General features: G+C 39.7%; 1 protein-coding gene across 1 annotated transcript; it reads right to left on the reverse strand.

Annotated features, from left to right (window-relative positions):
- Nucleotides 1-412: 412 nt before the first annotated feature.
- wnt11 (wingless-type MMTV integration site family, member 11) lies at nt 413-17,944 on the reverse strand. The gene is made up of 6 exons (XM_034683037.1): nt 17,560-17,944; nt 15,679-15,873; nt 12,410-12,654; nt 8,624-8,901; nt 7,823-8,115; nt 413-1,367 (listed from the first exon to the last, which is right to left on the reverse strand). The coding sequence occupies exons 2-6, from the start codon at nt 15,759-15,761 to the stop codon at nt 1,193-1,195; spliced, it is 1,074 nt and encodes a 357-aa protein (XP_034538928.1). The 5' UTR covers nt 15,762-15,873; nt 17,560-17,944; the 3' UTR covers nt 413-1,192.
- Between the last annotated feature and the right edge of the window lie 4,437 nt (nt 17,945-22,381).

The raw sequence follows: 22,381 nt of genomic DNA on the forward strand, positions 1-22,381 counted from the left end.
GGTAACTACGCTGGGTTAAAGTGGACACTTTAAGTTTTTTGCACTTCAGTGTTTGCTTCATTTTTTAACAAAGGGGGTTGTCGCTTGTTATGATCAAGAGTGGGAGTTTGAAGTCCATGGTGAAGACGGAAGGAGTGCATAATAAAGAAAACTGTTATGCAGGTATGTGCTGTCTTTGAGACTGCAACAATGTAATGCTTTAACTGGTTCCTGGGATTGCTATTGTTCAACTGTGTTTTTGCAAAAGGTAAAATAAATCATGTGTTTTAATTACAAAGTGATTTTACAGCCATAAAAGTAACATATTGAAGCCTTATTCTTTCATCGTATGAAGACCATATGGATTCCAAAACAGAGACACAGTGGCGTCATAAAAAGCCAAATTTTATGTAAAATGATGAAGATCATTTAATTATTTTATAAATACTTCTGTCTTTATTTCAGTATACAAAATAACATTATGTACATCCACACAAGAGTGGTTTACAAATTCCATGAGTTCAGCTCATAGGCTCTGAAAAATAGAATATATTTTTGAGCTGCGGACATAAAAGAGATGCACCATTTCATAAAGTCCTTAATGCTCTTCTTCTCTCAATCCACAGGGATGTAGGCGTGTCAAGTTCCACATAGGACACATATGAGAGTCCAAAACATCAACCACAAAAAAAATCCATGATTGAAAAGTACTTGAAGTTCCCTTTGTGTTTCCTTTTTCCTCTTATTGTCCATCTCTACGAAGAAAAAGTTTGAATAGTACCAAAACAAGTACCACATGGATTCGTCAGAACCCTTTGATATCCGTGGAATGAAGCCAAACACAAGTTTAGTGAGAGGAAAAACGCCCCCTCTTCCAGCATAAAATCCAATACTATTTCTTTTTATTAGAGATATAATAAAATAGACTTTCAATATCCCTTTCAGAGGGATTGATACGCATTAATGAAAAAAAAGAAATACCCAGGAGGACGGTGGTCTTCACGTAAACCGGCGGTCCATGTCCAGGTTTGTGAAGCGAAGAGGCCCAACTTAGAGATTTGATACAAAATGATAGTGACACAAGAACAGACCGCTTCCCGTGAGATACACATGCTAAAGCTTAAGACAAAAGTAAGCCTTTGTGGTATTGTAGTGCTTTGGTTAATCTGTAGTCCCGGGTGGCTGGGTACAAGCAGAGGACTGCAACAGGGACTCATTTACACACGTATCTCTCCACAATCCGCTCACACTTCTTGCAGGTGACATAGCAGCACCAGTGGTACTTGCAGTGGCAGCGCTCCACCAGCTTCTCTGTGTACGGGTTGTAGCCACGACCGCAGCACATCAGATCACAGCTGTCACTGCCAAGGGAGGTTTTGTTGCACTGCCTGAAATGAGGAAGAAAAGAAACATTAAAATCAACTTTATCATTATGTGCTATAGCAGCCACACATCATAAGTGTTCTCATGCTGGATTCTGGTTCTGAGCTTCCTCCAGGTTTCAGTGTTTTTGGTGTATGATTATGTCTACATGTTTACAAATATGCTGCTTATGATCAAGTTTTTCAAGGATCCTGGCTGTGTGGTGTGCTTGTAAACATATCCTGGTTTCAGAAATCTGGTTTGGCTTTTATCCTGGTTGTAAGAACCCTGGATGCACAACTATGAGTACTCTAACAGAAAACAGAAAACTGTTGTATTTAAACATTGTTAAGGCCCTTAAGTGTGCAAGGTAGGTACAGAACATAGCAATCACAAAGCTCACTGGCCATAGCCCGACTGAACAATGGAAAATGCTGCAGTATGCATGCCAGCCCAGCAGTTGGCAGTCTAACTTTGTGATGAAATACTAATGAAGAACAACAAGCGCCTGTGCATAAACCATTCTTAAAAGAGCAGTAAGTGCAAACAAGAAGACAGGGGTGAATGCAGGTTCCAACTGAACTTTTGTTGCTATTATCTTCCTACTTGTACGTGCAAATGTGGCTGTGACATCAAAGGAGCTGCGTATTGTTAATTTACGCAGCAACGGAAGGGGTTGCACTTAAAAATAAATTCACTCTGGAGCACTCTTTTCAAACTCTGCATTTTCAGTCACCAAAAACATCCCTTTCTCTGTGAATGAATGGCCAAATCACAAAGCTAGTTTACTGCTTTCTACTGAAATCACTTCTGTGTACGGCCCCATAGCTTCTGGGAGTGACAGACAACCTTTCAAGGCTTTGGGTGTAGTGCAAGTTTACAAAGAAGGACTTTTGGCCAAGTTAAGAAACTGGACTGTGTTCAGCCTCCTTTACTTCCCACACAGACTGTTGCCTGCCCAAGCATTGGTGTACAAATCGGCTCAGAACTCAAACAGGAACCAGAGCACTTTCGAAACCAAAATGCACCCACAGACTCTGCTTTTTTTTTGCAAATCCGTATATAATATTCAAAGTTCCCCTCAGGAGGTTTTGGTTTGGATTGATTATGGCGACCCCTGTGGTCATAGCAGTTCCTCTTATCGCTTTGTTCATTTTATCTCAAACATATGTAAAATTGTCATCACTAGGGAATAACTGCAAAAGTTCAGCTGTTTCTGTGCCAACAGTGTGGCTAAAATTGTTTTATTTCAAGGAGATAAGACTAATAAATTGTTGTTTTCATATAATGTTGTTGCCAAACATATGTAAAATGGTCATCCTATATCTTTCACCAGTGAAATATGCCACTCATCAAAAAATCTTTGCTGTGTAATATGAAAACTAAAGGCTGTTTCTTCAGGGCATCGTCATATCAGTAGCTTTACATAAATAGTCAGACTCTTGGCTCGTGGTCAGGCTTGCTTTTGTAGATCATAAAGGGTTGTTTGTATTAATTAAAGCCTGTAGCTTCAAATTCTCCACAGGAGTTTCAAAAACAAGGGGAGTAAAATGATGGAATTTAAATACAAGGCTGCTTATAGATGGTCAGAAACCTGGATACAGTCACTGTCATCCACAGTGTACATAAAGAGCAGGGGTCTTGTGTTTTTCAATGTAAACAGTATTTTTCAATGTCAAAGCAGGATAGGGTCATGCAGTGGGATACTGGCAATCATCTTGGTGATTTTAACGGAGCATTCCTGTTAGAATATCCAGGTTTTTAAGAAGCAGAATCAGGACCAGGGTGGATTTCTGACACCAGGAAATAGTGATTGCAATCCTATGATACTTGTCATCCAAAGTTTGAGCACTGACCTTGTTTTGATTTTATTGATTATAACATGTTTGGATGAAACTTGGTTATTAATTTCCATTATCATGCTTATAATAGTAACCAGGTTTGTTATCGTATGGCTGCAGTTGTGTCTTGTTTTCTCTCAACTGTAGTTTATATGTTGTGTAGCAGCAAGAGTATGGATCAGTTGTTTGCATGCAGGACTCATGGCATCAGAGAGCTCCTGGCTGCATATTCAGGTTTCTCAAAACCTGCATTAGGGCTTCTCCATATGTTCGAAACTAGGATACAACCATAACATGTTAACGCACTTTATGTTACATGGTCAAAACATAACCAGGAAACAGGTGTGCATGTAAAGCTCCAACAAGTGGTAGAAAAGGGAGGCCTAGTTATCAGACGAGAATATTTGGCCAGTTAACTTTACAGCTTGGTACTCAAATATTTTGCAAGATCTCACAGCCTGTGGAGTCCACAATGGTCCTTTAAAAGTGCTTGACCGACCAGCGAGCCTTAACCTTTTGTGCACTCCTTCCACCAAACATTTTTTCTCTCATTTTCTTTTTGTGTCGTCGTCTCTGGGCAGTGGATTCTTAGGAGCCTCACACTTCAGAGGCCTGAGGCATCTTAAATGAGCAGAGAATAGCCCTCCGTAAATCACACTGAATACACAGAGCTGCCCTCCCTCCCTCTCTTAGCTTGCCCTCTCCACATAATTGCTTTGTTTTATGGTGGCAGAGTGTTAATGACCAGTATGATGAGGGAGACACTTAGCTGCTGGCTGCTGGGGGAGTTAAAGAGAAGAGGGAGGAGGAGGAGGGAGGAGAAGGGAGGAGAGTCATTGAGAGTGTGCGACTGGTTTATTACATCAGTGGGAGCTGGGACTAAACAGAAACCCCCACAGTTTTGTCAGCAGCACAATCTGGTTATATCACTGCTGTGTAAAAGTGGAGCAAAAAGACAGCTCTATGTTCTGTGCATCTGCTGGTTTAAATAGGGCAACAATAATACAATTTAAGACTAAAGCCTTCAGTGGCATACCTCTTACCAGGAACATGACGCACTTTCAGCAGTCACACTTTGCCAATTAGGGTGCTGCTGCTAAAATTCAATTTCCCTGCCCCAGATTCTCTAGGTAGTCCAAGGACTCTGGACAGAGTATCTACCGTCCTCAGGTCTTATAAGCTCCAGGAAACTTCCTTTGCCTCTGCTTTTTTACATTATACATGTTTCCTTTGGGTGTTGATGTCCAAACACTGAAAAGTAATATCAACAGCTACGCTGTCGCTGATGACACATGTCATTAAGGTATAATGCATAAGACCAAAATAAGGGCTGTCCAAGTTTTCGATACTTCAATACTTTTAAATCCCACAAGCTTCAGCACGATACAATATTGGTTGATTGTATGTTTCATAGTATCACATCTCCGCACAAACGTGCAGGAAGGTGTACGATTTTGATTGTTTGCTGCTGAAGTCGCTCTTCTCCCTGTGTGCTGTGTGTCTTTCTGCTCTGCACTCTGTCACAGCATCTACTCTGCTAACTCTCTCAATTCACAGGTTGGCATATGAGTTCTTTCTTCAGGACAGTTGTCAATATTGTTTGATTTTTACTCATATCACAAGCTCCTAATTTTAATACTCTGACAACTCAAGACCCAAAATGATCATCTACAGCAGTAAACAGGCGAATGCAGCCAAACATTTCAAATTAAATGGCGTAAAAGCTGACAAATCATTGGTTGGCGCTTTCTCCTAACTCTGCAGTTTGGCCTGTCGGTTCATCAGACTACACAAGATCGAGTATTTTCCGAGACACAGATCTTAATTTTAATCTCCCACAAAGAGTGACCAAGGCAGCTTGCTTTCACTAGGGAATAACTGCAAAAGTTCAGCTGTTTCTGTGCCAACAGTGCGGCTAAAATTGTTTTTATTTCAAGGAGATAAGACTAATAAATTGTTGTTTTCATATAATGTTGTTGCCAAATCCTCTGGGTCTGTCTTTGTGGTCTCTAACTTAACCACAGACAACCCAGACTCCTTTCACATCAATGTTTGCTGGCCAATCCTCTGGTATCTCTGCAGCCAGGTCTTGACACAAATCATCCTGCAAATAAGAAAACCTGAAAGCCAGAACTATGCAACTCCCCACTCCAGACCATAAAATGCAAACTCTGACATTTTTTTGCTTTTCTAATCTTATTTTGATTAAATCTCATGTTTCTTTATTTAAAGCACTTTGACCTTGTCCCCCTGTGCCTTATAAATAATTTCATTTCATTTTTACTATTATTATAAATGGGGCCAAGCTAACAATAAGGACAGCAGCAAGGTCAATACAAGTGTAAATCCAGTAAATCCTCTCCTTAAGTGGCCACCAGTGTCAGAGAAATCAGCAGTGAGACATTGTGAGCATGTGATCCAGCCTAGCAACATTTAGAGGTCTGAGAACTGCTCTGATAGTAACAGACACAGACACATATGGGAATAATAAATACCCACGCATGTACACTCACGGTTACTCATACACAAATGTAGTGTCACACATTCATGTAATGATGGTGCCTCACTAATGTTGGGGACTGTGTGTGGCTGCTTCCTTATCAGGCTGCAGTAATGGAACACATTGAACATGGTGAGTGTCCTTGACATGAAGCATGTCTTGTGGTTATCTGAAGAGTGGCCTTAAGCTGAGGAACACATGATATGACAGTCAGATGATGTATGGCATTTCAAACAACATCATGTGCCATTTAATGGAGCATTTTACCCTTGGTGGCTTACACAACCGTTAGTACAGGCTGTTGGCACTGACGCATGCTTTATTTTATTTGGATGTGCAGATCAATATCTTGGTTCTTATGATGAAGGGTATGTAAGGTTAAACATGTCAATGTATGATCAGTGGGGCAATGCTCAAGATTTCTAAGCTGGGGTCGATATTTCTTTTTATTAGAAATTGTAAGATAAGCTTGAGTTCGATAAAAACTTCCTCCAACAAATAAACAAGAATTGCCACACACATGGTGCAGATTGACGTGTTTTAGTACACATTTGGTATCTCTGGACAACTTCACCAAACTACTGTACACAACAAGCATTTTGCAACAACCTCACAAACTTCAGCAAACAGAAGAGATCTTCTTTCTATCATGGTCTTCACATACTAAACATTATTACCACTATTGTCATCCATTATGCTAGGCTAAACTTGCACTTGCCAAAAGCCTGATAATCAATCAGTAGCCATATCTACACATGCACTAAACTCCAGAAATTGTCAAGTTTAGTGCATGTTGGAAAGCTAACTGCTGAATTTTTCACTCTAACTTTACCTAGACTTCTCCTGCCAGACCCTTGTAAGGTTTCTGCAAATCATGGCGAGCCAGTGTAAACACAGAGTGAAAAATCAATGAAATTGCAAAACTGCAAGTGTGTGTGGGGAGGTGACCCTTACAGCTCCTCATGCATGAAGTGGCTTCTTACTCCACTTGCCAACATGTTCGTTTCAACCTTTTGTTTATACTGCAGAAATGTATGCACACCTTGTTGGATATAAAGACAAAAACTGCAATCACACAATCAGATCTTTGCCTCACACATGTGGAAAAAAGAAACTTTTCATAATTCATCCTGAATATTTACGTAAAAAAAGGGCATGTGTGAGGCAACATCTTAAACCTATAACCTGATTGGGAAAACGTTGTGATTGCATATTCCATGTATCCTGGCAATGAATGAATAGTGTGTGTAGATGTTAATAATGCAATCATTACATAAACACATCCTGTAGTGTTTCATTAGAATCTATCCTAACTTTTCTAACCTTCAACAACAACATAATAACGCTAACTGAAAACAAGAAGCATGTACTGCGAGCATAAACACAAACAAACACAGGCCTATGAAACAGCCAAAGTCATGAAATGTGCAAGATATTTAGCTTTTGATACTGAAGTATTTTGCAATGAACTCAACTGTAAGCCTGAATGGTGATACATGTTGTATCTTTAGATTCTTGCCAAAATGTTGCACTAAATACGACCTCTCCTTCTCGATGATGTATTTATTGAAAAGGAGAAACATTTAAATTTCGTTTCAACATTTCTCTTCGATCTCAGCCTCAGTCAGACCATAAGTCACCCTGGGTCCCTAAGCACAAACCAGCAGCACTTGAACACTGTCCCAACTAAAACACATCAGCTGAATGGTGTAAATAAACCTTTATCTTTGGGGGACCATTAACTATTTCCCCATCTGTGTGGCCCTCTTCAATTGATACCAGCTCAAGTGCACTCAGGCCCAAGAATAACTGCATTAGTCATTATTTCAGATAGTGGGACAACGACTCCAGTCACAGTGGCCTTTTCAGTGACACATGCTCAGACAAGCCACAGACAGAGCCCTCTCAGGGGCCGCGGGTTGTTATCAGGCAGCCTGTTAAAGAAACAGTGCCAAGAGGCAGGGCAGCACTTCACTAAAGTCAACATCCTGAATGAGCAGGCGTTCAGGATTGGTCATTTCCTATCTGTCTAATGCGTGGGACTGAGTCGGGCTAATAACTCCAAGAACAGAAAACTATCATTACCACAAAGTACCCCCTCTTCTCACAGTCCAGCACAATGATGTAATATGAGTCTCACCTGTCCTGTGTGCCGATAGAGCCCTGTTTTTCATTCTTGGTACAGAAATCCGAGGAGCTCTGCAAGTAGACCAGCTCGTTCTCCCTCACTGGCCTGATGTCGATGTCTTTAGGTACCAGCTGTTTGCGTGTCCCCATGGGGCGGTGAACCACTTTGGTTGCAGACAGATACTTGGTTTTTAGGTCCAAAGCAATCTCCCTCAGGTCTTGCAGACCCCTCCAGCAGGTCCTTATTGAGCAGGAGCCGGAAACACCATGGCATTTACACTTCATCACCAACGCGTCTCTCAATACCTGGAGAAAAGAGGACAAAGAGGTTAGATAGTTCTCACTCTTTAGCTGCATTTCTCACTAAAGTACCTGGGGCTAATTTTCCATGGATTACAAGGTTCCTCCAATCAATCTGTCTATTAAAGTTCCCACTTAAAGTCCCTGTACTTTAATAATGACTACCTTGTTAGCAGGGACCCTTTGAAATAAAGTTCCTCTGACTCTAGACTGTGGTCACTGCAGTGGAAATGCAACGAGGACCTCCCAAAGTCCCTAGTCCCTGTGACAATATAGGTTTTTTATATCAGCATTTATACTGCCATGTTACAGATCAAATGAGGCATACAGATCCTGAAGAAATAGACTGAAACTGTATTCACACATGCACAAAGCTCCTAAAAAGTACCAGAAATTTCCAGTTTGAGTTATTTGAAAGAAATATTCTGAAAATTGAAGTTTAAAGAGTGCAAATGTGGTTTAAAAAAATGTAATGTGTTGTTTACAAACAGTTAAATGTGGCGATTCTTCTTACTTGTCTCCCAACTTCACTGTTGTGCAGGTGCATCAGTTTGTTGGCGTGGGAGCCTGCTCGCTTCATTTTCATGGGAGCGTCGGAGAACTTGGAGCCCATGATCAAACCATAGTGAAGATTATCAGCACAGCCTCCCCAGCGGTATCCAGGTTCTGGGATCTCTGCAGGAATGGGACCACATGAACAAAGCCGCAGATCTCCAGAAGTGCAGGCCCTTGCTATGGTGTGGCTGATGGTCGCTGCTGACAGGGCGTAGACGAATGCAGCCTCTCTTGTTCCTGACAAATCACAGGGGAAACACAATTATATTTTTTAAGGGCCAGACTAAAAGCCCTGCAAAATAAACATTCACTGAGTTCAGTTCTCACACATCAATGTCCAACATCAAGGGGCACACAAGCAATTTCACTGTTGCACATGATTTTTCAATATAAACAAATATCCACACACGTTCTGAAGGCTTTAAGGTGCCTACATCTTGATTGCTGGGTATAAAATGTTCTTACTACTCAGTAGGAGGTGTCCCAAGTTGTTCCCCTTTTCCTAATGTATTGATATTACCAAAACTTGTCCAGCATTATTTAGTGTTAAAGTCTTGGCTCATGCAAAGTAAAGGTTTGTAATGTGAACATTGACAACAGCCAGGGTTCTGTCTTTCTCCAGCACAAATCAGGAAGTTGCAAACCAGGTGGAAAGCAAATTAGCCGTCAACAAATTGTCTATAAACTTTCAGATTATGATGCAGTTTCCAGTCCCAAGTTGGCTATTTACACAAAAAACACACACATAAAGCTGGCTTACACCATGGCATTTTTTGCTTACATCTAGTTAAAGCTGTTGTGGAGCTTCATAAGGGCTATGAGCAGAACCTCAGTGTAAAAAGGTCTTAGGATAAATGATACATGATTAGAAATGGTGTCAGAAGTTTAGTATTCAAGACTTTCAAAAGTCTAAGAAATGTCAAGGCTTTTTTGGTCTACTTCCAGTCACATTAAAGAGAAGTTTCCTGTCCTAGCTTCATATGCCTGAGGTCAAATATGTCCTGATTGAACAGTTGAGGATCAGGAAGCTTAAAAAATTCCATGTTGGGCAATTTTCTATAGAAAATTACATTCATATAGGGGCAGAATTAGCTTAACTGTTAGAGTTCCAGCCCCATAAACAGAGGCTGTAGTCCTTGTGGCAGCTATTGCTGGTTCAACTCCCAGCCTCGACCATTTGCTGCATGTTCTCCCTCACTCTCTACTCCCTACTTTCCTGTCTCTCTTCAGCTGTCCTATCAAATAAAGGTGAAAAAGACCAAAAATATAACTTTCAATTACATTCATATACAGTATATCAAATATTGAAGTAGAACAGCATCTTAAAATGTTATCTGGTATTTTTAAGTTAAGTGAAGAAGAAGCACATTAATTCCTTCAAGACAAGAAACCACCATAATTTGTCATCATTCATGCTGAGCGTAAGCATGACGTCTGTGGTGGTCAGCTTGACCTGATTTAGGTTACATAGCATTCCAGTGATTACAGCATGTATAAAAAGTAAAGCTTTCATAAGAGCCTCCACTATAAAACATCTCTGACATCCATATTTTCTATTTGCCTTGTCCTTTCAGACTGTATCTGCCTCAGAGAGACTAAAATGAACCTATCAAACACAGCCCATCACATGGTACATGGTGCTGTAGCGGAGAGTGCACACTGATGTAATTGGAGGTGATGTGAGTACATGGAAAGCACACATGTTTGAGGCCGCTGAGCAATTTGAAGTAAGAGCAGTAATCACGTATGAGCGTGTGCTGGTGAGATCAAAGCCAAGCCCGGACAGAGATGAGCTGTTTCCTGTCGGGTGCAGACTGTTCATTTAAGGAAAGGAAGCCATGTCTGCACCCCCCAACCCCCCCCCAACCCAAAGACCCTGCAACTGTGTCTGAATCAAGGTTATTTGGAAAATGGAAACAGTAAAGCAGTTGATGAGGACCGATTGCTCTGCAACAGCCCAAATGATTTACAACAGGAGAAACAGGCAGCAGATTTAGAAATGATGCAAATTCAGAAAAATACATGCAACAACGCGATCACACCGAAAATAAGGAAACATGCTGCAAAAACACAAAAAATACAAAGCCAAACTGCACACTACCAAAAATGACATGGAAAAGAGGCCTGCAAATTTGGTCCACCCCATGGAAGTGCTCCAGGCCTGTAGGGGGCGCTCAGTGGAACAGCTTAATATTGGCAAGAGAGTGAGAAAGGCCAGACACTTCAGCCCTTTAAACCAAGCGGCAACCTCCAGCTCAAACGATGAAGCCCATGCAGAAGTGTTATAAACTGCAATACATCGAGAATTCGCTTAAGGCTGGCTGCAGAAACACTGGAAACCACATAGACATGAATGTGAAAAAGGCAATCTTTGCTGCATTAATAAACATGTTTACAGCCTGGTTCAAAAAACGGCTTGGCTACAGTAGCTAATTTCTCTATCAGCACACACTGTACGGGGGGTGAATTTTTTACTAACATGACGGTTCAGAAGATATTAAGATTATGAGTTTTTGCCCAAATAAGGACATGACTGACTTGACTACCGGACAGGAACACATAGCTGTTGGCTCGGAGGCTCAAACTCCTCCCCTTTACGTCACACTCTGCCTGGTTGAGTTCCGCATTTCCAATATGGCTGCCGCTGTCGATTGGCTTCTAAACAGCGTTCAGGAACAGATGGGTGACATCACGGATACTACGTCCATATTTTATACAGTCTATGGGAAGGCCAGACACTTCAGCCCTTTAAACAAGTCGATGCTCCCTCTGTGCCTTTGTGATTTTGCATTGAACCCCAGATTTTATAACCAGGCTGTGTTTAATACTTGATTCTGACTGGTCAAAACCATATAACAATGTTGATAATCTCTCAATAGCAAAAGCAAAGCAAGGGTCAGCCTTATCATGCATGTAGTATCAAATCAATCAGTATAAAGGACTTTCAGCACATTTCACCTCTGCCTGTTGACACTCTGGCAAAATACTCTGTTTTCATATCAGGCTGGTCTGGGGAGTCCGATAGTAATGACACTGGACACAGATGTGAGAGAACCCTGGAAGGCCACTACATCTCAAATACACACATTCGGAGGTGCGCATACACACACCTTCAGTGCCGTTCTGTCATGCTCCCTCTGATGGTTATAGTCATGCTATTTCACCTTCGTCATTACAGAAGCTATGGGGTCTAGGTTTAACTTAGTGCTACAGTTGCTATGGTCTTTGAAACTGTTACCCCAGATTTCTTTGAAATAGAAATAACTAAATTAAAGCAGCTAGGAGATTTAAGGGAAGACAATGCTGTTGATTTCTAGGATATGAACCAAGCAATTTACCATCATAAGTCCTAAATGAAGACCTCCAACATTCCTCCAACACAAGTTCAGCTGCAAGCCAGAAATGAAAATACGGAGTAGCATTTTGTCTCAAAACCAGGAATCACTTTTTTAAAAGGTCATAATCCCATGTCAAAGTTCTCCAAATAGCTGCCATCTAAATACAAACAGATCAATCTATTTTGGCGTCAGGGCAAGGACGCCATAAAAGGTCGAGGATCATTTCAACAGTTACTGTAAACTGAATGGTAACACATCCATCACATCATGACCTCACTTCTGGAAATTGACTGAATGTCAAGCGTGACCATAAACACCAGATTCTTGTGGGTAAAAAACTTGGTGTGCTCTTCGGAAAAAAAAGAGCTGCCTCTGTGTCGTCATTCCAAACAGTTTTTAAAACATACCTCGGTCGAGGTCGGGTCGATACTTCTGTGAATCGATTGGGATGTCGATGGAGGAGCAGTTCCAGCGCATGTCAGCGAAAGTCTTCTGGCACGTCTTTTTGACCTCGCGGGCGGCCTGGACAATGGTCTGCATGAGTTCCATGTTGCTGCGGCACAGCTGAGCCTGAGAGGACACCAGGCCGGGCAGCAGCTTACAGTGCTGGGTCTGGTTGATGTGTAGAGACGCAGGAGTGTGTGATAGCGCTCTGTGGGAACATAAACAACAGGGATCGGTCAGTATACACAATCGCTTCATCATGGAGGTGATGACTACAATGTGGTGGTTTCTCAATCGCTTCTTTTGTTAAATGAGAGGTAAAATTATCAGGTTTATGTGAGTAAAAGGCATGCCATGAGGTTCAGTTACAGTGTGTGTGTTAGCGATTTTCTTGTGAACAAACAACTGAAGAATCCAAACAGCAGGGGATTATTTGGCATGCTTTGCAGACAAGAACCATCTTATCACACGAGAATCCCAAAGGACAGCCAGCTGCAGATTCATAAAGTATAAGTGACACACTCTTGGCGCAGGGCTCTTCTTTTGTTTAAGCACAGCAGAAGCTTTAAGATCTGCCAGAAATATAAAAAGCCCACAAAACTCTGATCCACAATCAGAAATGAAACTGCACAGATCCTTTGCCATTTGCATTTTTTCACCACAGGAAGAGTCATCCCCTGTGGCTTCAGTTTGACATGAATCATTAGTTTACAGCCTTTAAAGGCTGCACACACTTGATTTATACTTATTGAGGATATAGTTAATAGAGAAACCACAGGCAAAGCAGGTTAGCTCTGACCGTCCTGCTCTTTGCCGAGGGTTCGTGAGAAACAGCTAAAAACCAGGCTCCTGCTCTGCGGCCTGTTTTGCATTAAGAGGCCGAGGGGCCGCCACTCTGTGCCCAATGATAAGCTGTGACTCCTATGTGCTCTCCGTAACCCGGCTCTCACAGGTGTTTACACCAGCATCTGTTTTGTATTGCAAAGCTGTGTATTATCAAAACTACAGGAGTTCCAGCTTAGATCTAGCACATGTCAAGCTCGCTCTGATGGACACATCTGCCGGAGTCGGAAGTAAGGAAGAACAAAGTCTTCAGAGATGTACTGAATGTGGATTTTGCGAAAAATGCACCCTCACCTCTTACATTTTAACTTCAGCGTCTGTATTTTCTACTCCTTATATCTTTAAAAACAGGCTTGTTGTTTGGGCTTTTAATGGAAACGCAAACACAGAAGTAAGAAGTGTATTTGTCTTGTTTCTAGAAACAAAATGAATTGGATTCAATAAAAGCCACATTCATCTGACATGTCAGGTTAACATCCAATTTTAAGATAATGCAAGCAGAAAATAAAACCTCATTTGCTTGTAAAGACTAAAATAATCTGCAAATGGGGTAAGAAAAAGTTACTTATTGAGTTTCTTGAATTCTTTTTTCAAGAAATATTTTTTTCTTACTCCACCAGCAGATTTATTAAGTCTTTACAAGCAATTCAGGTCTCATTTTTGATTCTGTTCTTGAAATAAGACATGTGTCTGGACTTTTAAGGTGAAAATGACTTACATTAAGTGTAGTGAGAAATTTTTTTTACGAGAAAAAAACAAAAATAAATGCATAATGTTGAGGTTTTGAACTGCGTGCATCAGGGGAATTTTCAATCCCTTCTGTTTTGCCTCATTGCACTGCAAACATGAGGATTTAATAATGAGCGATGATGCTTGGAAAAGATGATTACTGTGTTTATTTACAAAAAATCACACCCGGTAGATACAATATTAAAAATATATAACTAAAAATGAAACTTATAAAAAATGTTACTCTACAAGTTCTAGGGAGCTCTTCCCTGGAAATGTTACAAAGTTGCTGGATCACAGATTAGTCCTCCCTGCCCGAAGAGGAGGGTGGTGGGGGAGATGAGTCTTGTGAGGCAGGACATGACATTTAAAGCAATAGAGACTGACACTATGGTGGCAGTTTTTCATTGCTATCAATGCCACGTGTGATTGGACGTATGTGCAGACATCTCTGCTGTCCTCGTCTTGAAAATGAGTCTCCTTGTTAAATCATGGATTAGTGTCATTATTCCAGGTTTGCACTGGTTGCATGGTAAAAATGTCATAGTCCCCACCCATCCCCTTGCTTAATATACCACAGTGTTTGCACATCAGCTCACGCTGAATTCACACAGACATTTTACTTTTGGGCTGGAAGGAAAATATGCAGATGAGGTCAGGTGAAAATGTTAGACTGGTTTGTGCCGATGTGACTGCAGCTGAGGGAATATCGGGACAAAACAGAGAAGAGATGGAAATAAGACACCGAAGAGGGAATCCACTGAAAGTGACGTCCCAGACTAACGTGGAGAACTTGTCGAAACGTGGAGGAGGGAGTGAAGAAGCCAACATGGCGACAACTTTAGAGCAGACTCCGACCAGAGAAACATTTCCCATCCTGGCTTACACTTTGTACCAAAGTTGATGTTGATTATTTGGTTGTTATTCAAGTTAGATTTTAATAGTCTGTGAAACATGAGGTGAGGTCAAGTTAACTGTGCATAGAAAAAAGTCTATTTGTCCTATTTCCACCACGGAAAGTCTTCCCACTGCATTATCACCACTTTCTCTGATAAGAATCCATGGAAATTTCTTGGAGAGCCACTGCAGACTGTTCTGTTTTGACAGCTATGTGACATTAGACACGGAGATAAAACTCAAATGAAGACACACACAGCAGAACACGCAAGCTATGACGACAACCACAAAGGTTTTATAAGGATAACAAAAATCACACGGATGATCCAATTGAAACAGAACTTTCCATAATTACAGTGAACACAATTGTTTGGTTTTTCTCTAGAATAAAACCAGTGCTAAGCTTGGTGCGTGCGAACATGTGTGCCAACATTTACTTCATCTTATTATGCAGCAGGAAGGGAACTTTAATCTGGATCTTTAAAATGAAACTCAAAGCTCATCTCCTTTTACCTAAGCCAAACTTAAGTTAATAAGACAAAGAGGTTTCCGTTCATGACCTGAACAACTGCCAGCTAATCTACAGAGCACACAGCCTTCATCAGGAGGTACGTAGGGGCCCTTTTCAAAGCTGCCACCGGCCCTTAAATCCGTAAAAACACAGAAAGAGCCACACAATGCAGTGTGTCTGCATGACGTCATGTATTTTGACAGAGATTGATTGTTAAGATACGACAGCTTAAAGAGGGAGGTGAGTACTTACAGCCATTTGATGCCGGAGCAGACCTGAGACAGCAGCAAAGCCGTGAGCACACCCAGAGGCAGGACATGAGAGCTGCTCCTCATGTTGGACAGAGACTCCGCTTCACACAGGACAACAAACACAAAGAGCTGCTGGACCTCTTGGCTCACACTTAAAAGTGGACTCTCATGGCACGGCCTCGTCTTCCTCTAAATCCTGTAATGATAACATCAATATTAGCAAAGACTTTGCCATGACGCAGCGTGCCAGTGGTAACATTTGCAGATTTGAAGCATTTTTTCATGGTGAGTCTTTATGTGAGCTCTATGACCTTACAGGGTTTGTATCTGGAAAAACAATGAAACACAAACTGGATTTTTCTTTATACCTCCCTGTCAGAGGAGATCATTCAAAAATAATGAAAAAAAATCTTGAATTTATTTTAGGTCTCTGATGTTGATTGCTAAGATTGTGCAGGGGTTTGACAAGAGATCTGACCATTAGAGACAATCATAAATGGGATTAACTGGGCTTTGCCAGAAGTATAGCTACACAGAAAGAGGCTCAAATGTAATCACTGTAAAAATATCTATAAGTATTCAACTTCCTTAAAAAAAAGAGAAAAGAAAAATGAGTGCAAGGAACCCCAAACACAAAGAAATCCCTCACACTTTCATAAACTGACTGCAGTGATTTGTCTGTAGCACAAAACTGGCCTTCTTTCATCACTTCATGATGATTTTGAGCATCAGGTTGTTTAATCATCACCCATAATATAGGTAATTGAGTGATAAAAAAAAAAGACATTCATCTTAGATTCTATAGTATGAACTTTATCCAAATTTTCACCCGGGTGAGTTCAGACCGAAAGGGACTATTTGACCTGATTTGAAGGACTATCAACTCTCAGCCCTGCCCCTCTTGTGAAAATGTAAAGAATTTAAAACAGCATCAACAGATCAGCGCAGTAATCTGCAGCAGCGTTTATCTGATAGCGCTTTGAGCTGTTGATAAGACATCTCTTTGAAGGGAGCTTAAAGTGAGCGCGTTAGAGCGGCAGGTAGCGGATAATGTGCCTTTTTAACGCACGAGTTCCGTTCCGCGTCTCTGATTGGCGGAGAAACTTAGTGAAACCATCGACATTAACTATTTAAATTAGATAAGTGAAACCCATCACCAGGCTGTTGCTTTTCACACTCGATTAACTACTATTCGAGAGCACCCAGGGCTAAAATAATAGAAAAGCAACATTCTTGTAGATTGAAAAAATGTGGTTTATCTCTTTGTTTGCCCATTCAGTCAGTGTTTGCCGTTTGGAGCCACAAAAAAAGTCGCAGCCTCAAGTGGGTTTACTCTTTAAATTTACATTTCTCTAAAGTGGTCTAAATGAGCTCCTGTTTCCCCTCCTTCAAGATAAAGTCTGATAGCCTCACACTCACACACCATCCGATTTGTGTCTCTCAGCAGAGCCAAGATAAGCGGGGCAGGGCGCACCGAGAAGACTATTAATCATATTTACGAACTATCACAGGGGATCTAATTATTGGAGAGGAACTAACAAGCATATTTTTATAAATGACTCACACAAAGAAATGTTGTTACCAAACAACTTGTGGAGGCAGATGTCTGCATTGAAAGGGTATTCTAAAGCCAAAAAGAGGGTGAGCTGAGATTGCAGATTGCTTAACACTAAATTAAAACTGTGTCTTTCCAAAGCAAGGTGGTTAAAGGATTTTTTTTTTTTGTATGGCTATTCTTTTAAAAAAATATCCTCACATACCTCAGATCTCCTGTGACTAACAAAGCACTAACTTTGTCTCGGCTCAATAGTCCCTCACTTAAAAAAAAAAACATAAACATGCGTAATATAGGCTGGGCGCTCATTTGCCAGTTTCTCCTCACCTTTGCCGAAGCGTTCAGCCTCGCCTGTCCAATGAGTAGCAAAAAGAAGTACAAAATGTAATCTCAGCAGGTTGGATTATCCTCCAGGAGTTCAGTCTGTTTCGGTATCAGCCAGAAGCGTCGGTAAAATCCAGCATGAGGAGGTAGAATAGGTCCGCACAGGTACGCATCGCATGGTGTGTAAGGGCGCAGTGTCTGGTGTTGTAGGAGTGTATCTGAGTGTGTGAGGGACAGAGAGGCTGCAGTGAGTGAGCGGAGTGGGGGCAGACTCGACTCTAAAGTACCCCGGCCTCACTTTGATCTCGCTGCTGATGTCAGAGCAGCATTAGCATAAGAAAGCACGCGGTATACCGGGACCAGGGAAACGCAGCTTAAACACCGAAGGTGAGGCAATTTGAAACTTTGTTAGAAATACTCAGGAATAGCCTACCACCACGAGACCACACACAAAATCAAGTGACTCTTAGCATGTTTATAATTATGTCCAATAACCTTATTTTAAAGCTCCTGTAAGGAGTTTTAGCTTGTTATGAAACGGGCTAAAAATAATTGTGATACCATGAGGTTCAAAGGCAAACAAAATCATAAACAAAAATACTTCATGGGGTTTATTCCCTTTATCTGCAGTGAGGGAGTAGGTGTCAGACAAGATAGGCTCTAAAAACAACGATTCACAGGAGGTGATACAAATACTGTTAAAAGAAGCAAGAGATATTTTTGACAGAAAACACTGCAGGGGGCAGGACAAGAACGCAAAGACATACAAGGTATCAGTTTGTCCACAGGTTCTCAACAGGAGCTTTAAAGGCTTTTTGCTGCCTGGAAAGCTTTTACAAGCAGGTTTGTAGATACATATTATATTGTCCCAGATGACTATGTTAATTTCAGTATATATCCATATATCTGCATGCATGAAAAATGTAATTTTCAAGGTAAGAGGTATCACCTTGTTCACAGGGGGCGCCAAAATCAACATAGACTGAGAGCGCCTCACAAGAGCTTTAAGACTGCAATGACTTTAGGAACAATCACGGTAAGATGTTTTGATCATGAGTAATTCACAAAAGAGTAACAAGTACGACAACCAGCCCTGGTCTAATACTTTCTTATTTCTTTGTCTTCATCGACATTATTGTTGTGGTTGTTTTTTACTCTCACTGTTACCTTAAGTGTTTTTATCATATCTGTCTTTTTAATTTTTGTAACAGGCTAACTACCAATGGATGATCTATAAAGATGATCTTATATGATGTAAATGTTCTGTTGTGGTTTAAAATAAGTTGAGTTTAACCTTAACTAGCTTTACTTTTTACTTTTTCCATTGTGGAGCTTTACATGCTGGTCTTCTAAGCATTATGGCATACTCAACTTCTTCGTCAACTTCTTCATCTTTATAATTATCCTCAAAAAAATTGAACTGAAGCAGTCATCAAGACAAAAAAACACATGAAGTGCATCAGAAATAAAACAAAGAACATTCCAATTTATCTTAAGAGACTCCTATCGCAGTGATCCAGAGACTGATGACGTTTGAAAGCAACATAGTAAAGCAATCATTAAATCAAATAAAGAGGTGTGCAGTGACAATAGGTAAAAGAAAAAAGTTATTAGTAATGTAGGTGAGATTAACTAAACAGTTAATAAGCAATAAATATTCAAGATGTTCCTCTTTCTATGACATTTTTATAATTATGAACATAATATATATATATATACCTGTAAAGTAGATTAGCATTGAAGAATGTGGTGCTGCCAACTACTGTGCTGATCTGTCTTTTTTGGGGGGGCTTTAGTGTTGTTTGAAACCTCTAGAATTGTTTATTAATTATGCATTCAATGCTTTAACTACTTATCTGCTCAGAGGAAGCCACTCGACGAGCCTCTGGTGGGTTCTGATATGATTCTTCCTTAGGTTCATAATCATCGTTTTGTTTGTATTTCAAAAGATACAAATAAAATATTAAAACTAAGGGAGTGCAGTTGAAAAACAAAAATCTAGACACTCTAAAAGCAGTCCAAAAATTTTAAGACTGAAAACATGTTAAAAAAAAGTCAATTACAAATATGAAATATAAAAGAAATGTCAAGTAAGGTTCGCCAATTAAGTTGTTGATAGAAACAGGGATAAGATCAATCGGTCACTGCAGCAGCTTTCATTTGATATGTTCTTTTTCTATGTATTTTTAGTTTTGATTGACTGTTTGTTATAGATATTTTCATTTGTCATCCACATAAAGTACATGGGTTTAGAGAGTAGAAAATTTTGGTTGCAGCTGTCAAACATTTCAAAGCTGGGTCTTGAACAAATATTCTGTCTTCTCTCTTAGCTGTTTAAATAAATCTGCTTCAACAAGGGTTTCTTTACCAAGGCACGGATCAAGTTTTTTAAAGAGATTTCTGAATAGATGTGGATTATTTTACAAAAAAATATGATTCATGTCATTATACTGTGGCCACAAGACAAAACTGAACATTTTCTCTCTTTCACTGCGCTCACACCATAAACACAGCCTGCCTTCCTGTGAAGAGGTCGGGGTCGGTCTTTTGGGTTTATGATATTCTGTAATGATGTTTTATATTTTATTCTAATGATATACACACATAAATATGATAAGGTGTAATATGAGAGGTATTTGCTCTTGGCTCTGTCCTGCTCTTCAACCGAGGACAAAAAACAAAGAAAATTGTCACCAACATAATGCAATCCTGAACAACACACACGTTTGCAGATACACTCTAACACACCACAACAATTCCATTGCATCCTGTTCTAATGACAATAAAGACTTTCTGTTCTTGTCTATAAACCAAACGTATCGGTCTGAATTAATACAAAAAAGAGCCGTGATTGTTCCAAACACTGGGATGAGCAGAAGGGTTCTTTGTCTGTTGGATTCAAATTCTTGTCTGTACTAAAAAAATGAGATAATCCAATCATCCTAATACAATCACTGAGCAGATGAAGTCTTGTGCTTTTTATCTAAAATTACTGACAAACATTGTTCTTGCAGGAACTTCCAGTTCCTCAAAATGTAACTTTGGTCAAACCTAAATATCGACTCAGCTGTGAAAAGTATCTTTGTTGTGTTGGAGCCAAAGCCTTGATAATAAATATTTATAAAAGTCATGTTTAGAGAAAGTTACAGTGACAGACTCATCCTGCTTGTTTTTGAACTACAAATTACACAAATATACAGTAAATGAAAAAGAGACAAAACACGATATAAAAAAAGATTCAGATGTAATAATAATCATAATAACTGGTATTTATATGGCGCCTTTCAAGAATCCAAAGGTCGCTTCAAAGGGTCATAAAAAAGATTCAGATGTAGAGACGATGCACAAAAATTGCAGTAAAAAATATTATGTATTCAAAACAAAATATAGATAAATTAAATGAAATCAAAGCCACTGTAAGGAGATTCTGGTACTGATATTTTCTTAATGACAAAAAAATAAAACTGGGCGGTCACAATCACGACTAAAAATTAATATTTTGCCATTTTAATGACATCTGAGAGGTGATAGGTGTCAGACTAGATGACTGCATGCTAGGGACAAAGAGATTTCCAATTTTTAATTTAAAGTCTGCCCTGAAATCACTGAGATTTTGACACCAAAATTGTATTTATTAATCAGTCTGGATTACAAATGATGGTTGCTATGTCTGAAATATAAAGAGACATCGTTAGAAAAACTAAAGAGATGTTTAACTTCACTGAAAAAGGATATATTGTTAAAATTACTATTGGACATATTATAGTTGTGCATAAAAGCTTAAAGCACATTTCATTACACATAAGTTCAATGTGCTTTACATGGAGAATTACAAAAAATGAAAATCATTTTTCCAAATAGAATAAATAAGAACAGAAAAACAATAAATACACCCAACATACATCAGACACAGCAATCAAACAAACAACAATTGTTGCTGCACATTCATCCAGTCACAACAGTCATTATATCATTAAATCATTCATACACTTGAAAAAATAAATATGTTTTGGGTCTTTTTTTAAAAGTGGAGACAGTTGTTATAGACCTGAGGTCAGCAGGTAGTTTGTTCCAAAAAGAAGGACCACAGTAACTAAAGGCAACTTCACCGGACCTGGATTTGACTCTGGGTACATTTAAAATGAAGATACTCAAAGTATCTGTGATACAGGCTGACTTATTTCAGAAACACTCATTTTGTATACTTTAAATAAGTTATTTTAAGTTTTGGACAATAAGAGCAAATTCATAATTAAATCTGATATTTTTCAGGCAGTACTTTTTAGTAGGCTCTTACTTCACTCCATCTAGTGTGAGGTTACTATTGTTTATAAAACACTATATTTATCTAGAAGCTTCTTAAACATTATTTGACAAACTCAGATTGTTATAGCCTATATACATATTGTCTTAACAATTAGTATGTTATATTATTTTGTATTGCTTAATCAATAATATTATATTGTATTTTTCAGACAAAAGCTATTTTTCATGTTCTTACAAACTGAATTTGTTAAGTAACTTTAAAAAAAGCTGCCAGATAAATGAAGTGTAGTATAAAGAATGATTAATGCCAACTCACACACATGTTCTTTAACAATGTTTAAATAAAACCTTCCTAGAGTTACAGAGAGTTTTCCTGCGCTGGCTGATTTCCTTAAATATGAACCGCAGTGTAAGTGATCCTGTGCAGAGCCAGCTGTGGGAATGTAATGTATAGTTTCCCTGAGAACGGGCTGCAGCTCCAGCACTCACACAAAGCCAGGAGAGAGCTGTTGTCCAGACCTTGACCTTGTACCTGGTTTAGCTAACACAGCTCGATCCT

Source organism: Notolabrus celidotus, chromosome 5 (genome assembly GCF_009762535.1).
Source record: "Notolabrus celidotus isolate fNotCel1 chromosome 5, fNotCel1.pri, whole genome shotgun sequence".
In the NCBI taxonomy this organism is placed as follows: Eukaryota; Metazoa; Chordata; class Actinopteri; order Labriformes; family Labridae; genus Notolabrus; species Notolabrus celidotus.

What these genes read in the sequence shown, in the direction of transcription:
- wnt11 (XM_034683037.1), bottom strand. Translation starts at nt 15,761, where the DNA reads ATGAGGAGCAGCTCTCATGTCCTGCCTCTGGGTGTGCTCACGGCTTTG. An exon ending in TCGACCCGACCTCGACCGAG is followed by an intron (nt 8,902 to 12,409) that starts GTATGTTTTAAA and finishes GTGATTTGTCAG; the next exon opens with GAACAAGAGAGGCTGCATTC. An exon ending in ACAGTGAAGTTGGGAGACAA is followed by an intron (nt 8,116 to 8,623) that starts GTAAGAAGAATC and finishes TCTTTTCTCCAG; the next exon opens with GTATTGAGAGACGCGTTGGT.